The sequence below is a fragment of the Castor canadensis genome, chromosome 10, assembly GCF_047511655.1.
Source record: "Castor canadensis chromosome 10, mCasCan1.hap1v2, whole genome shotgun sequence".
Taxonomy (NCBI): Eukaryota; Metazoa; Chordata; class Mammalia; order Rodentia; family Castoridae; genus Castor; species Castor canadensis.
This window is the reverse complement of record NC_133395.1, coordinates 129,092,289-129,108,278: the sequence shown is the minus strand read 5'-3', so window position 1 is coordinate 129,108,278 and position 15,990 is coordinate 129,092,289. Positions and strand designations below refer to the sequence as shown.

Sequence of the window (15,990 nt, the reverse complement as noted above, 5' to 3'; positions counted from 1 at the left end):
AACTGGGCTTCCCCAAACAGTGCAATCCAATTTGGAGTGGTCACACCTAGCAGTTCTTGAAGTCATTTTTTTTGAAGCCAACATGCTGAAATAGCTAGGCTAAGGGCAAAGATGGAGGGCACTGTCACTCATCTCATGGTGTATCTAGAAGCCAGTAGGCACTCAATTCTGGTGTACAGGATCGGAACCACTGTATGCCATATCCCATCTAAGACTGAACTGTGACTTTTCTGGGCTGGGAAATGGAAGAAGAAAGAGCTGCCTTCTTAGCACTTCAGGGGTCTCAGACCGGCCCACGATGCCAGGCATTCTCATTTCCCCTTGACATCATCCTGAACTGTTCTGGCTGAAGCTGGCGCGATGCTTGGGGGGGGGGGGGAGGAAATACATGTGAGGAAAATCAAGAAGAGAGAGAGAGAGGGTCGGGAACAGATGCGAGCTACAAGGGAAGTCATTTAAAAAGAAAGAAATAGAGTCCCACAACTGGAAGGACCACCCCCTCCATGTCATCAGGGATGTGGGATTGGGGGTGATTTTGCGCGTTCTTTGTTCTATTACCCTGTTTTCTATGTTTCCAGTTTATTTGTTTGCTGTTTTTTCTATTAAAGTTATTCCACCACGAAGACAGAGCTGGTGGCAATACCTGGCATTCAGTGGGCGCTCCCTATAGGCCATCAGAACTAATGAACAAATTTAGGGGCTGTTGTTTCCCCCACCCCCAATCCGCGTGGGTCCTTGGCGCCTGGCACGTAGTAGGCACTCCCTAAACATCTGTGGAGCAAATGATCTGTGAGTTTGGGGCGCTGAGTACGTGCAGCCTGGACACCAGGACAGAAATGAGTGTCACAAAAGCGATTCAGACACGTGCGGAAGGCTCACAGGGGCAGGCGACAGTGGGAAGAATGGCACGGAGCGGGGGACCCCGTGGGAGGTGCTGCACGCTTGGCGCGGAGGCCAGGGCGCGGGGATCCGGGCGCCGGCACGTGCGCGCGTCGGGAGCCGCGGCGGGGTGGCGCGCGTGTGCGCGTGGGGCGCGGGGTGGGTGCCCGCGCCGTGGCCCCCGCGCGTGCTGCCGGGCGGGCGCCGGCGTGAGTCACGGCGGGGCTCGCCTCGCCTTTATAACCGCCGCGAGGCTCGCCGGAGCCGCCGCGCCCACCCGCCCGCCGCGTCGCGCTGCGCTGTGCTGCGCTCCGCCCGCCGAGCAGCCCGGGCTCCGCGCCCCGAACCGCCCCAACAGCCGCCGGGTCCCGAGGGCACCATGGGGAGCCCGCGCTGCGTTCCGCTGCTGCTCCTGCTGCTGCTGCCACCGCTGCTGCTCACGCCCCCCGCCGGGGACGCCGCGGTCATCACCGGGGTAAGCGGTCCCGCGCACCTGTCTGCTCGATCGGATGCGCACCCCGGGTTCGCCCCAGGGGGGCTCGGGAGCGGACGCTGGAGGGGATGCCGGGGGCAGGGGAGGGCCATCCCGGGCGCGGACACCTGCCCTAGTCGCCCTTTGCGCACTTGGGAAAGTGCCCTAATCCAAAAGCAGCGGGCAGACCGGAACGCGGGGCGCGCTCTGGAACTAAAAATGGCCAGGGTCACCTTTTCCCACCTACTTCTCCCGAGTCCCGCACGACCCTCTCAGGTCTGGTCTGTTTTTATATTCAGCTGAAAGAAGTTTCTTTCGCAGTCTTCTCAAGTTCTTTTCGAGGCTCCGGAGCCCGGACATTACATTTTGAAGGCCCCTGCCTTAAATGTAAAGGAGCAAGATGAGTGCCCCAGCTCCCGGGGGTCTTTATCCTAGGTTCAAGTAATTTGCTCCTCGTGCGCCCATCCTCCGCAGAACCGTTTGAAATCACTTGGGTCAAGGCCCAAGTGCGCTTTGAAAAGCAATTTGTGGGCTTTTCTCACTGGGTTCCAGAACCCCAAGCCCCCCCACACACACACCCACCCTTCAGCGTCTTCAAGTTCTTCCTATAAAAGTTCTCCTTTTCTGATTTCTGATAAAGTCCGAGTGCTTAATGATGGAGAGGGCAGTCAAGTAGGCATTGTACAAACTTACAGAAGTTTTCATTTTTTAGTAGCCACTGGTTCAGTTCTGTCCTCATTCCAACACTTTTCTTTGTGTGGATATGAAGACAGAGTTTACAGAACAGAATTTAAAGTCTCCTCCAGTTTACATCAACAATGCAGAATCGCTACTGTTTGCTGTGCAGCTGTTTTACTGTTAAGTGCTAAAGTAGTTTACTTAATTAAATTCGCTTATTTGCTTCATTAAATCACTTCAAATATCCAAGTGCACATTGTAGAATTTAACTAAAACGTATGCATTTGAAACGGTGACGCATAGATAATTAAATAACTTTTAACGTAAAAGAAATGTCATTGTCTTGATAAAATCAAGCTCTTTTGTCTCTGAATTTGTTAATAGGTTGATAACATTTTGAAAGCCCTTGGGCTATGACAGCACTTGGTTTTATCTAATAGATACTAAATTATATGCTTTGTGGTATTTATTAGGTTTTTTTTTTTTTTTTTTTTTTTTTAGTAGCTTTGTCAGTAGCCAGTCCCTGTGTTTGAACAAACGTTTCTACAGGTCTTTCTAGCACATGAGAATTGAAACATGATTGCGTTTTTCTTTCCTTCTTCCCCTGCTGGTTCATTTTAAATGTCTGCTAATCCTCTGAGTCTAAGATTGCTTTGCAATACAAGTATCTTTTTTGTTCCATTCACAGGACAGCACTATTTGAATAGCTCTGAAATGGGTAAAGGATGAAGGGCATTAGGAAACAGCTGTCTAATTAAAAATATATAAGTTTTTGCAAGTCTTTGTACATTTTCCAAGAACTGAAGCGTTTTGTTACAAAATGAAATTTTATCACATTGGATGTTTATCTGCTAGAGAGGTTTAGACTGGATTCATTGTACAGTTGTGTGTGCTCTGGTTGTTTTTGTTTTAATTTAATTTACAAAAAAGAGGTTTTTTTTTTTTTAATTCTCTAAAGCAACATGGCAATAAAATGTAGTTATATCCCCCTGACAGGAACCATCTGGCTTCAAATGAAAAACTCAGTGACTTACCTAGATATATTGTATATAGGATGCAAAACATCCGAATGATTGATTGAATTTCAAAAGGTTTGGCCAGATTTTTTATTGTCTTATACAAAGAGCTGCTGGGGCTTCAGAATTCAGGGTATGAAGCATGTGATGAAATAAAATACTGGCTGAACCCTCCACCTTAAGTATTTACTTCTTTTTTTAGTAATCTATATAGGTATTTTGAAATTGATTTATATGTTCATATAAATTTGTTAAAGCCCTATTGGAAAAGATTGTTGACTGAACCTCTTGTTTGTGGAATGGGATGGCCACGTATGCATAATTTCTGCCATATAGATAAAAATGGGAAGATGGAACTGATTAGTTATTGTCCCATAAAATTCGAACCACCCGGACTGAACATTGTGGGTTTAAGCTACATACTTGTTTTAAATAGAATGAGAAGAAATTCTAGTGGAGGTTGTAAATAAACTCTAAAGCAAGATAGTAAGTTGGTCACTTAATGAAAACTAATACAAAGAATGTACCCATATGTGTGTGTGTGTGTTGAGAAGTTATTGCTGTCACCAAACCTGAAATCTTTGAAGGACTGTTTTAGTTGTTCTCAATAAATGTAATTTAAATTCCTGCCTAAACTAGGCTTTTTAGTCTCTTACATATGTAGCACAGGATACTTTTGTCTTATCACTAGCAAAACAAATTATTGCAGTGTTCAAACAAAGCCTCCCATTTTTTATTAGTTCTAGGGAAGGAAATAGTTCTTCAAATCCATTTTCATGCAAATGCATTTGGGCTTCATTGCCTGTTTCTATTTAGTGCAGTGTAGAAATTCCTCTATAGTTGCTTCTTTGGTTTTATGTATTTCTAGTTTTCATATTGGGAACAGGTGCCTTGAGCAATTAACTGTTGATAACTACATCTGTCACTGGCATGTCTTAATCTGATGTATCTTAAAGGGTAGCTCTGTGAGTTTGTAAAATATATATAATCCTATGCTGGTAACTTCCTTGAATGAGAAGAGCATAAGCCATAAGTCTTGGTCTGTCCATTTCCAACTATGAGATGTCTTTAAAGAGGAAATGGTGAAAATCAAGTTAGTGATGTGAGAAACATCAAGTCTCATGAACCAAAATGCAAATATTTGAAAAGGAAAATGAGTGCTTCTAAATTTACATCAAGGCCTTTATGGGTCTGGAGTGTTTCATGCCAGATGTAGTGACCATTTAAATCTCTTTTTAAAATTAGGCCCAATATATTCTGCAGTTAATAGTCATAAAATCTCGTAATTGGATTTATGTAATTCTCAGTGGCCTTGTATAGTATAGGACTAATGTAGGTTCATTCTTCAAAGCCAATTTAGCCATAAAGTATTAGAAACAGAGTTGGGTTTTTTTAAAAAGTGTTATATTAAAGATTTCCATAATGTGGTGCTATTATTTAGTCCATTTTTAGAAAAATCTGTCCATCACATTTTGTCACAACATATGCAAGCAAATGACGCTTACAGTTCTTGTTTACATATGCGCTGATTAAAATCATAGGGTTTAGGTATCTCAAGAGCATTTTTCACTGCTAATTTCAGACTTTGATAGCCTGCGTCTTTCCTACTGTTTATATCTATCTGTTTGTTTATTGTGTTTCAGGCCTGCGACAAGGACCCCCAGTGTGGCGGAGGCATGTGTTGTGCTGTTAGTATCTGGGTTAAGAGCATAAGGATCTGTACCCCGATGGGAAAAGTGGGAGACAGCTGCCATCCGCTGACTCGTAAAGTTAGTATCTCTGTTGGTTCTGTGTGTCGCCACCTCCACTCCCAGCAGGGCCTGAAACTGGAAGTCAGAGGAGATAGCTCCGGAAGAGCACCAACGTGCTTTCCATGTCAGTGAATTACATCCTGGACCCTCCACACTTCTAGTCATTGTTCTCATATCATTCTTCTTACATCATTAGAAACAAGTCACCAAAAATAATCTCCAGCACATGAGTCTACATAGACTTATTTAGGACAAAACATATACTATACTTTGTATGCTGCTTTGCAAAAATCAAAGTATGGAAGTTCTAGAAAACACTTAATATTAGACCTGCTGATAAGGCAGAAGTAAATAAGATTTGTGGGTTATTTTTTCTTTTTCAGAAAATCACTGATAATACAGTTACTCTTATATCTTTTGGTTTTGGTTTTGGTTTTCTTGAGAAAGGGTCTCACTAAGTAGCCCAGGCTGGCCCTGAACTTGTGATTCTCCTGCCTCAGCCTCCTGATAACTGGGCTTACAGTTTTGCACCACCATGCCTGGCCACATACTCTTAAAAGTCCTGTATTTTACTTCTTTACTTATGGGATGTATTGCTCATGATTTTAGAGATTAATTATATTTAATTTTCCAACTTATTTTATTATGGAGCAGCTCAATGCCACATTGACCTAAACAATACTTTGCAAAGCTGTTGACAGTGAGTGGCATGACCCCAGGCCTGCAGGGTTGGATTTGAACAGGGCTTCAGAGGTTGCATCTCCAGAGGTTGCAGACTCACCTGTCTGTAGGGACAGCAGCTTTGCATTACATCAGTCAAGGCAAGAAAGGGAGATGGAGGGGAGCACCTTTGCTCTACAGATTGCTAACTTTTGACATATAGTGTGGTCTCAGCAAAATCCCCAGGGATGCCAGGTGGCAAAGCCTTCCTCTAGTCCCTCCTCTTGTATATACCCATCACTGAGGCATTGAGATGAGCCCAAGGCCAGGGAACTTGTTGGGAGGCAAAACTCAGGTTCTTATAGTGCTCTCTGTACACATTGTATACTCCCTCTTGAAAACAGGTTGGATATTTTCAGATCAAACAGAATCCCATCTTCTGCCTTACTACGTTTGCATGTGATTTAGGATTTAGCACTATATTAGAAGCAGCCATCTTTTCTATCATCCACAGTCCCAGATAACAGCTAATATTTGACCTTCACGGAGTGAACATAATGAAATAAATGGTGACCTATTAGCACTGTGTAGCTCCATGCACTGGAATACAGTTCCAGTTGACAGGGGCTATCTGAAGCCTGCATTAGCTGTTGGCTTTCCTGCGGTTGCCTTGTGAAATGCTTCCTGTTCCCCTGTGGTTTTACCATGTAAGACTGCACTGTCACTTTTAAGCATGACATGCACCTTTTATTCTTGGACACTTTAAGATAGAAAGGTTTTTATTTTATTTATTTTTTTAAACCATTAGTCTGTCTCTATGCCAAACTCCCCACGAGCAAGCGAGCAGGTGAGGTTGGCCCAGTGCCTTTGGCAATGCTTGCCTGTGACTCATCTGTTGTACATGCAAAACATCTGAAAAGTTTGATTTTACCTTTCTGCTTAAAGAATTCAGTCCTTTTTATACAGTGTTAGCATAACTTATGGTGTTGTTTGCTAAAACAACAAATGAGAAGTGACTTTCTGTATGAAGGACAATAATAGTCACCATTTGTTAAATGTCCTGTATATATTGCTTACTTAATTCACACTGCAAGCCTGTGATGTAGGCTTATTTTTGTCATACTCTACATGAAATGGTAAACCTCAGAGGGATTCAGTGACTAGTTGAGGTTATGGGACCATAAGTGAGAGACCTACACTTCTTCCTGACACTGTCTTCTCTGCGGTCCTCATCACTATGTTCCTTTACTCCTGGGAAAGCAGTTGTGTTAATCTGAGCACTTTTAGTCCAATTAAAAAACAAGTGACAAAGACAAGATATTCACCAGAATAGGTGCTAAAGGTCCTGAATTTGTGCCCCCTGGTTTTTTTTTTTTTTATGATATTTAAAAGAGAACCAAATTCACTTCCCCATTCCTAGATAACTTGGAGTTTTAGGTTCCAGGTAATGGCAGTTCTGAAAGCAAACAACATCAGTCTTCTCTCACATACCTTGTTACACCACTACAGTTTTTATTCTATCTCAGGTCAAATAATGAAATCTTTAAATAACAGATTGTGATTTTCATAGTAAAATTAGGTGATAAAATAATAGAAATACTAAAAAACAAGGTTTTGTGTTGGGTTTTGACTCCCTTCTTCTCCCCTCCCTCCAGTTACCCACTTGAAATACATTTCTTAAGTGTGATTTTGCAACTTTTCATATTGGGGTTACTTTTTTCTGCCCTGAAAATACATTTTTAAAGGCCATTTTGGTGAGCTATTTGATGAGTAGGTACTGGAGTTGTTACCTGTTACAGATGGAATTAACCTATGGTAGAAAAAAATTTAGTTTCTTCTAGAGTATGCTCTTAAAAACAAGTCAAGCAAAACATTTTCCATAAACATATCCTGGTGAATATTATGGTACCCTATCCTAGTCTGAAGTTCAATGATTCCTTAGTAAGCAGTAAAAATGTCAACACTGGCTGAGTGCCAGTGGCTCACACCTGTAATCCTAGCTACTTAGGAGTCAGAGATCAGGAGGACCCCGGTTCAAAGCCAGCCCAGGCAAATAGTTTGTGAGACCCTATCTTGAAAAACCCTTCACAAAAATAGGGCTGGTAGGCTCAAGGTGAAGACCCTGAGTTCAAGCCCCAGTACTGCAAGTAAAAAAAAATGTCAACTCCATATAGAAAATTCTTCCCTTTCACTTTGGCTTAGTCGGTAGCCAGCAAAATCTGTTTGAGTGAAGTCAGCACTGGATAAATGAACCATAGAGCCATGATAGGAACAGGCAGCCTCTAAAGCTAGTTCACTGTTTTTATGTCATGTGTATCAGTTTATTTGGAGAGTTTATAGTCACTGATAAGCTATCATTTTATAATCATATAGAATTTTTACTTTATATTTGATAATTCAAACATAAAGCAAAACAGCTGGGCCCGGTGGAGCACACCCACAATCCCACTCAGAAGGGGAGGCAGAGGAGGCTGGTGAGTTCCCAGGGCCAGCCTGGGTTACACCGGGGGACCCTAACTCAAAAAAAACAAGGGCTGGGAGTGCAATTCACTGCAACAGTGCTTGCCTAGCACTCGTGACTCACACCCCGGGCTCAATATTCAGTGGACTCTTTGTATTGCGTGTATGTGGCTCCAAGGAGACTGCATTGAGGGGAAACTGCATGCTTGGGACGCACAGAGTTCAATGCTGTGCTGTGGATGCTTGAGTTATTTTTCCTGTAAAGCTACTTAACTTCCAATAAAGACATCCCACTTTTCAATGAATCTCAAAACTTCACTTTCTCACCACAATTAAGCACATTCACTTTTACCTTGCCTTTGAGTACCATTTGCTTTTTGAGGAAGAATATTTGTACAAAATTAAGGAGAGGGAAGCACTCAGAAGATTGCACAATGATTTAAACTCAACCGATGATGATGTGGACTGAGAGTTCCTCTGCTTCAGCCGAGCTTCAGAATGTGTGTGCGTGGGACTTTAAACTTTTTGGTTTTGAAATTTCTTTTGATTTTTAAAATTATTTTTTGATTTCTGCTTACTTTATCACCTGCATTAATAAATATTTAATAAGATGGGGTTACAGTGTATATAATTTTACCTAGGAAGAACATTTCCTTCTAAACATATTTTTGATGGTACTGGGGTTTGAACTCGGGACCTTGTGCTTGCTAGACAGGTGTGCTATCACTTCAGCCATACTCCCACCCATATTTACTTTAGTTTATTTGTGATAGAGTCTCACATTTTTACCCAGGTTAACCTCAAACCTCAGTCTTCCTACCTTTGCTCCTAAGTAGCTGAGATCACAGATGTTTTTGAGATAGGGTCTTGCTAACTTTCTCCAGGCTGACCTAGGACCACAATCCTCCTACCTCTGCCTTTTGTTCTAAATACATTTTAAAGTAAATAATAGTTTTAACAGATATTTATTTTTAACAATTAATGAATGACTTACTGAATTATGTCTATTGAAAATGCTGTTTCAAAAAACAGAATTTTCTATTACTAGCTATACTTTTTTTTTTTAACAGATTATGGGTTTTGTGCAACTGTGTTCCTCCAAAGTCATTTTTAAATTTTACTCCATTTTTTTTTTTACATACTGGAGATAGAACCTAGGACTTGGACATGCTAGGCAAGCACTCCACCACTAAGCTGTACTCCCCAGTTTGACTCCACTTTTTTATAAATATTTTTAACATCTTTTTTTTTAAACTTTACTTTAAAACTTGACCTGCACATTTTCCTTTTCTGAAGCAACAATTTTAAAACAAGAACCTGAGTCTTCTTAAGAAAAAATTTTGAAGATTAAAAAAATTAATGGTCTCCACTTTTAAAACCAAAACATTATAAATATAACTTTAGAATATAATCGTTAATTGTTTTAATTTAAAAGAAAATTTTTTATTTTATAACTTTTAGCAAGGCTAAATAAAATACAACCATGATAACAAAAAGTTAGGGAAAGATGTTGGAAGAAATAATAAAATGCTGCCATAGATGTCAGGAGTCACTGTCTACAATGACCTCTTGGGGTAGCATCAAATTTAAATCACTAAAGAGATTCCTAGGCCTAAATATGCTTTAATCTAACACAGGTTTTCTCAGTGCTAGCATTACATCCCTTTCTCCCCAGTTTCTCCATATATTAGCATCTTACAGAATGATAGCGCAGTATCCCAGTGTCAGGATGAAGGCGTTAACAGTCAGGCCAGTTCTGTCACTACAAGGATCCCTCGTGCTGCCCTTCATAACTGCTGTTTTCTCTTTAAAAGTGCTATAACCAAATAAGAACCATGCTTTCCTCCAAAGTGCTTAATAGTCTGCCTCGGACACTGGTTGAATTTGCTGTTTGGAATTCCAGGCTCTTCAAAACGGGATTGAGTGTTCGAATAATTCTAAAGTACACCATTTAAGTTTGGACTGAACGGCTCAAATAGGCACCTGCTGTAAACATTTTCTCATGCAGGTGTGACTGTGAGACACTCACTGGCTTCGCCACTTGAGGTTTGTGGACCTGGAAGTGAATGGGCCACTCAGGAAACGGATGGGCATCTACTGAGTGTATGAGATCAGAAATTGTGGTCTTTGTGGTTATGAGCTCACGGATGGAAGGGGAGGAGGGAAAGCGCCACAGCCTGGTGCTGTTAGGGAAGGCTGCAGGGAGGGAGGGAGGAATAACCTGGATCTTGAATATGGCACCTGGGTTTGAATAAGAACACCACAGGCATGGAGTATACAGGGACCTGCAGTGCACTATAATCCTTATGTAAGGTCCTGCCTGGAGGCAGATCTAGCTCGACTGTTATGTAGCCTTGGGTCCCTTAATAAGAAAATGAATACAAGATATTCTGGAATGTTTCACAAAAATATTTGATTTTGTGAATATACTGCTAGGGGACCTCCCAAGCCCAAGAAGGGCCTATGCCAATGAGGGGTGCCAGCCTCTGTGGCTTTGCAGTAACTCCATCTCTGACTTTGGTGATTCAGATTGGGCTGGGCCTGGTCAGTGCCAGGCATGTGCAGGCTCAGGCCTGAATGCAGTCATTTATTGGTCTTCCTAGTCTGTCAGGAGGCATTGGGTAGAGGTGACAGATAGTTAACAGATATTTTCTTGAATGTTTTTTATGTGCCATCCTAAGTGCTGTGTGATCATATGTAAAATGGGCATGGCCCCCTCTTCAGACAGCCTAGAGTCAGGATATGGTGACAGTTGGGAAGAGAGCAAAATCAAGAAGAGAACAGCACTGAGGGACCACACGTCCTTCCGCTTTCTAGCTGGGTCACCTCAGTCAGGCCCATCACTTCACCTCCAGAGGAAGTACTTTGCCAATCCCAAAACTAAGCAGAAAGCTGGTTCCCTTGAGTTTGGGGTGATGGTCACTCATGACACTTAAGAAGTCTGACCCAGGACAAGCAGGTAGTGTTATTCTTCTTCTCTGCTTCTTCTAAGGTGTTGGCAGCCCAGAGTGGTCACAGTGTCCTGCATGAGGCACAGGACTGTGGGCACCATGAGCGCCCTTCCTCAAAGCAGGACATGTCTCACTGACTATTTGTCTTTCATCGTTAATAGGTCAACCCTTGATGGTACGTGGCCTTTCCTATCTAGTTCACTGGGATATCCTCAGCACTGAAAACAGGGCCTAATATGTAGATAGCACTCGATAAATACCTGTTTGAAACCTGGTTAGCAATTCCTGTTTAGAACACTTTGACATCCTGGTTATAGTTCACTTACTTCGGGTTCATCTCCCTGGGTGCTTCTACCTGCTGTCAGTTTTCCCCAACCTCATATGTGGACCTTTTGGGCTAGATCATTCCTTGTCATGAGGGGCTTTCCTGGATGTTTAGGATGTTCAGCAACTTTTGTACCCTCTACTCACCAGATGTGAATAGCCCCTAGTTGTGACAAACAGAAATGTCTTTGGATATTGCCATGTGTACCCTGTGGGCAGAATTACACCTACACTGAGAACCACTGACCCATGCAGGAGTGTCAAGTTTGTCAAAAAGGAAACTCTCAAAGTCTCAGGATCTGAACGGGTTGTAAAGCTCTCTGATGATGACTTCTCAGACTATCCACTTATACTTACCTAAGGTAATGCAGCTGCATTCACCTTCTCTGGTAGTTTCTTGGTGGCAGCAAATAAGCTGACCCTCAATTCCCTTGACTCACACAGTGACAGAACCATTCTGAGCACAAGTCTGCATTGATCCGACAGACAGGGTGCCTGTATGTAGACACACTGGTAAGAACTTTGGATGTGATGACATATCACAAAGGCAAAAGCACTGCAGTAGCTCAGATATGTCCTGCTCTGCCTGTTGATCACATATGCTCCCTGCCCTTCTATTGCTTCCCTTTCTTCCTTTTGTGTTTATTGATTTCAGTCATCTCCCTGACCCTTCCAGAGCAGTTTCGCAAATGGAAGGCAGGAAAGAAGAAAGAGGAAGAGAAGAAAAAGGAAAAAGGAGGTAAGAAGAATTGCCAGCATGGTACCTACCGCCAAGAAAATATACCCAGAAGTAGTAGTCTTTACTTATACCATAGAATTGGGTTTATCTTGTCAATTTGACACCACAATTAGGTTGGAATGGTTCTACCACTGTGTGAAGACCACTTTTGTTATGTATAAAGAAATCTGTTTTGAGGACATCTGGAAGACATGTCTCAGATTTTCTCTCAAGAACGGATAATTGGTGTGGGGTGGCCTCTTTTAGTGGAAGTGAGTTGAAATACACTAGAATGATATCTCATAGAGCTTTTAAGTTTGGAAGCAGGAGGAACACAATCTCTGCCGTGTTTCAACTGTAGCAGAATTCCTGGGATTTGTGTCTTGCTTCTCACATCAGCCCGAATCCCAACCATTTGCCTTCCTGTTTCACTCTCTGTAAAATATCTTAAGCACATTTTTCTTTGTTTGTTTGTTTTCTTTCTTGGAATTTTGAGATAGGGTCTCACTATATGGCCCAAGCTGGCCTTGAACTCACAATCCTCCTGACTTTGCCTCCTGAGTGCTGGGATTGTAGGCATGCTTCACCATGCCCAGAGAGGGTTAAAAGTTTCTCCATGTGGCTTTTCTCCATACAGTTCTTAAGGAGGGCCTGTTCCTAGGGCAGGGAAGATGATTTTGGCTCTAGCTCTAGAAAGCATACATATTTTGTGTGCACTCCACTTACCATTGGCACAAAGAGCCACCATGCTAGCTACAGGTCGACTCTTCTCAACCCAGCCTCACTGGTGACACAGGTGAAATTCACGGAGTGACTGGGGATGAAGCAGGCCTTTCCAGTGGGTCATCCTGGGCCAGGGTTTGGTTTGTTGCATTTCTGCAAATGGAGCTCTCTTGCTCCCATAAATTTCCTCTGTTCCTTTAAAAAAAAAAATTCCCCTAGCCCTTTGACTCCTGGCATCTATATATAAATGTATGAATTTATAGATTACTGATTGATTGATTGTGGATTTATATTTGCTCATTGTATAGCTGTGCTCATCACCATGACCCTGGGCTCTGTAGCAGGTCACTGTACAAATAAAAATAAGGGGGAAAATGCTGAAAACTCAGTCTCTAGCCCCACTGTAACTGAACTGCAAGTCGCATATGTGATTTTGGATGACTTACTGATTTTTGTGTCTCAGCCTCTTCTCTGGGAAATGGGTATAATTAATAGTATAATTAATAGCATCTTCACGAGGCCATTGTAAGGATGGGAACAGATGCTAACTAAAAAGTTGTGGGCAAATTGCCTAAAAACGAATGAACTGTTAATTTGACTTCCTGTGGACTCTTCCCAGTTATAATAACTCCAAGACATCTGAAGCATGGTGTGATTGGTTTTGAAACTTGTCCTACTCTGACTGTTTTCTTTTTCTTTCAGGTTCCATTTTTCGGCCGGAGAGTGCATCACACTTGTCCATGCCTGCCAGGCTTGGCTTGTTTACGGACTTCATTTAACCGGTTTATTTGTTTATCCCGAAAGTAATCACTCTGGAGTAGAAACTTTCAATGTGAACAGCCACACGATGTCTGAAATGTCGTCTTGTGATTGTGCCAAACAAATAATATGCCAGAAAGCAACACTCCTGCTTCCTTGACTTTCCATGTAACATTTTAAATCTTTGATTTTTAAGTGATTTTTTTTTTTATTGAAAGGGTATTTTGATTTGGGATGGAAATATAAAGTATAAGGCATTACGGAACTGGTTCTCATTTCCCATGTTTGTGTTTTAGTTTGGTGTGGCTTTTTTTAAAATGCCAGAAACTCACCCACTTTTGATGAGAATAAGAATTGATATTCTGTTACAGAAACATTTTTTTCATACAACCCCTCTCTCCATCCCCACCCTACCGCACACACACACACACACACACACACACACACACACACACCCTTTGGCTCTTGTCTCTTACTCGTCAAAGAAATGTAAGGCCCTCACTTTATTTTTCTCCATTTCCTTCCCACTTCTTAGCATCTTAATTGGGGGTTGCACATCCTACTTTGCTGGCAGAATCACTGATGAGAGTCCCGTCTAGTTCTACTGAACTTAGCAGTGACTAGAGGACACAGTTGAACTTGATGCTCCAAACGCCTTCCTTTTTCTTTTTTTTTTTTTTTTTCGTGGTACTGGGGTTTGAACTCAGGGCCTCCACCTTGAGCCACTCCACCAGCCCTTTTCTTTGTGATGGGTTTTTTCGAGACAGGGTCTTGAGAACTATTTGCCCAGGCTGGCTTTGAACCGTGATCCTCCTGATCTCTGCCTCCTGAGTAGCTAGGATTACAGGCGTGAGCCACTAGTGCCCAGCTCCAAATTTCTCTTATGGAGTGGAGGTTGGGAGCATTCTGGAACTTTTCTGAACCTCCTGGGCCCACTGGACTTAGTACTGCTCTTCAATTGATATGAGGACAGAATTAATGGGAAGCCAAATTAATTTAGTCCAGATTGCTAGATTTGGGGTTTTGTTTAAATAAAAGACATGTTTTTCAATATGTATTACCTTCATTTTTTTTCTTTTTATGCAGTTTTGTTTTTAAGTCTCCTAGTTAGAGATGTTTCAAAACATGTCACTTGAGGAGGAAGTACTGATTTTAATCTGGCATAATACTTGTTACAATTTTTAAATTGATACTAAATTATGATTTAAACATTTTTTTGTAACCAAAAGGTCTGTTATAATGGATTTCCTGATATCCAGACATTTGTACCAGTATCACTATCGCTGCGTAAAAATTCTGTATCAGAATAATGACAGTACTGTATATCATTTGATTTATGTTAATATTATATCCTTATTTTGGTCACAGTTGTCATCAGTCTCTATTATAAGTAGATTTCTCTATAGGCCACATCTGATATGGGTGAAGACTCTGAAGTTGGTAAAATAACCCAAACACTATGTGACTTTTCACTTTACATCCAGGAAAGTTGTGTTTGCATGAATTTTAAGGCAGTATGAAAAAGAATAAACAACGTGTACATCGATGAAATTTTGGAGCTTGAAAGAGAAGTATGACCATGCAAAACTGATTGCACCAATCCAGCAAGTTGTGAATGAGTGTGCGTCACAGGTGGTGAGGCAGGGCACAAGGTGCTAACTGTTCAGAGTGGACAATGTGGTCTGGCCTTGGAAAACCCACAAAGTATTGTAAACTGATTTAACATCGTAAATAAACAGCATATGAAATGTTAAGTTTAACTGACTAAACTTGACTCTCACTCACCTACCACCTCCAAAAAAAGGAAAAAACATACAACAAAAACATTTTGCACCTGTATGTGCAAAATTTTACCCTTTGGGCTAACAAGTCACACAAATGTATGGAATTTTGCTGTGCTAATGACCATAGTTGGTTAGAGAAGTGTTTTTCACTTAGGTTAGTTTGTGTTTCCTTAAACATTCTACAGCAAGTTTGTTGAAAAATGTTCCACTTCAACAATGGAATTATGGATAAACAGGCACTTCAGTGATTTGTTTTCATAGACTGTTCAAGACATCCTTTTTGGTAGGTGATGAAGACTGAATTGGGACAGTCATCCATTTTCACCAAAGTTTAAAAACTATCAACTCTTACACAATTTTGCTTTTAAATATGCCAGTCTAATTTTTTTTTGAAAATTGCTACCTAAAGCAATAAAACTACATGTGCACAGCCAAGAGAACAAATGTGTAGTTTGGGTGAAAAATTAACAAGGGTGCCAGCTCCTCCCTGCCACCCAAAGATGGACAGAGTTTGTCACTTGCTACCTTTCCCCTTGGTTATTTTATTATTTTTAGTGTACCATACTATTTGGAGATTATTTTTTAACTTGTTAGCAAAATCAACACCTTTCAAATAACTGTTTCAAAAATCTTGTAATCATGTTTCTGGAAACTTCTTTAAGACAGCTGTAGACAAAGCATACAAAGTCTTGCAGGATGAAGGCTGTGGGGCTGTGTCTTCCAGTTTCTAGGAATGTCTCTCACTAGTAGATTAGAATGTCTATAAGGTAAGGCAAGGTAGTATTTTCACAGGAAAAACTAAGTAGTCTATTTTG

The 15,990-nt window shown here is 41.5% G+C and overlaps 1 protein-coding gene across 2 annotated transcripts; it reads left to right on the top strand.

Moving 5' to 3' along the window:
• The first annotated feature begins 1,171 nt into the window (after window positions 1–1,171).
• On the top strand, window positions 1,172–15,151 carry Prok2 (prokineticin 2). Of its 2 annotated transcripts, XM_020168316.2 has the most exons (4): window positions 1,172–1,354; window positions 4,689–4,814; window positions 11,868–11,930; window positions 13,335–15,151. In XM_020168316.2, the coding sequence occupies exons 1-4, from the start codon at window positions 1,259–1,261 to the stop codon at window positions 13,437–13,439; spliced, it is 390 nt and encodes a 129-aa protein (XP_020023905.1). In that variant the 5' UTR covers window positions 1,172–1,258; the 3' UTR covers window positions 13,440–15,151. The 2 variants fall into 2 exon arrangements, with proteins under 2 accessions (XP_020023905.1, XP_020023906.1); XM_020168317.2 differs by lacking the exon at window positions 11,868–11,930.
• Window positions 15,152–15,990: the final 839 nt, after the last annotated feature.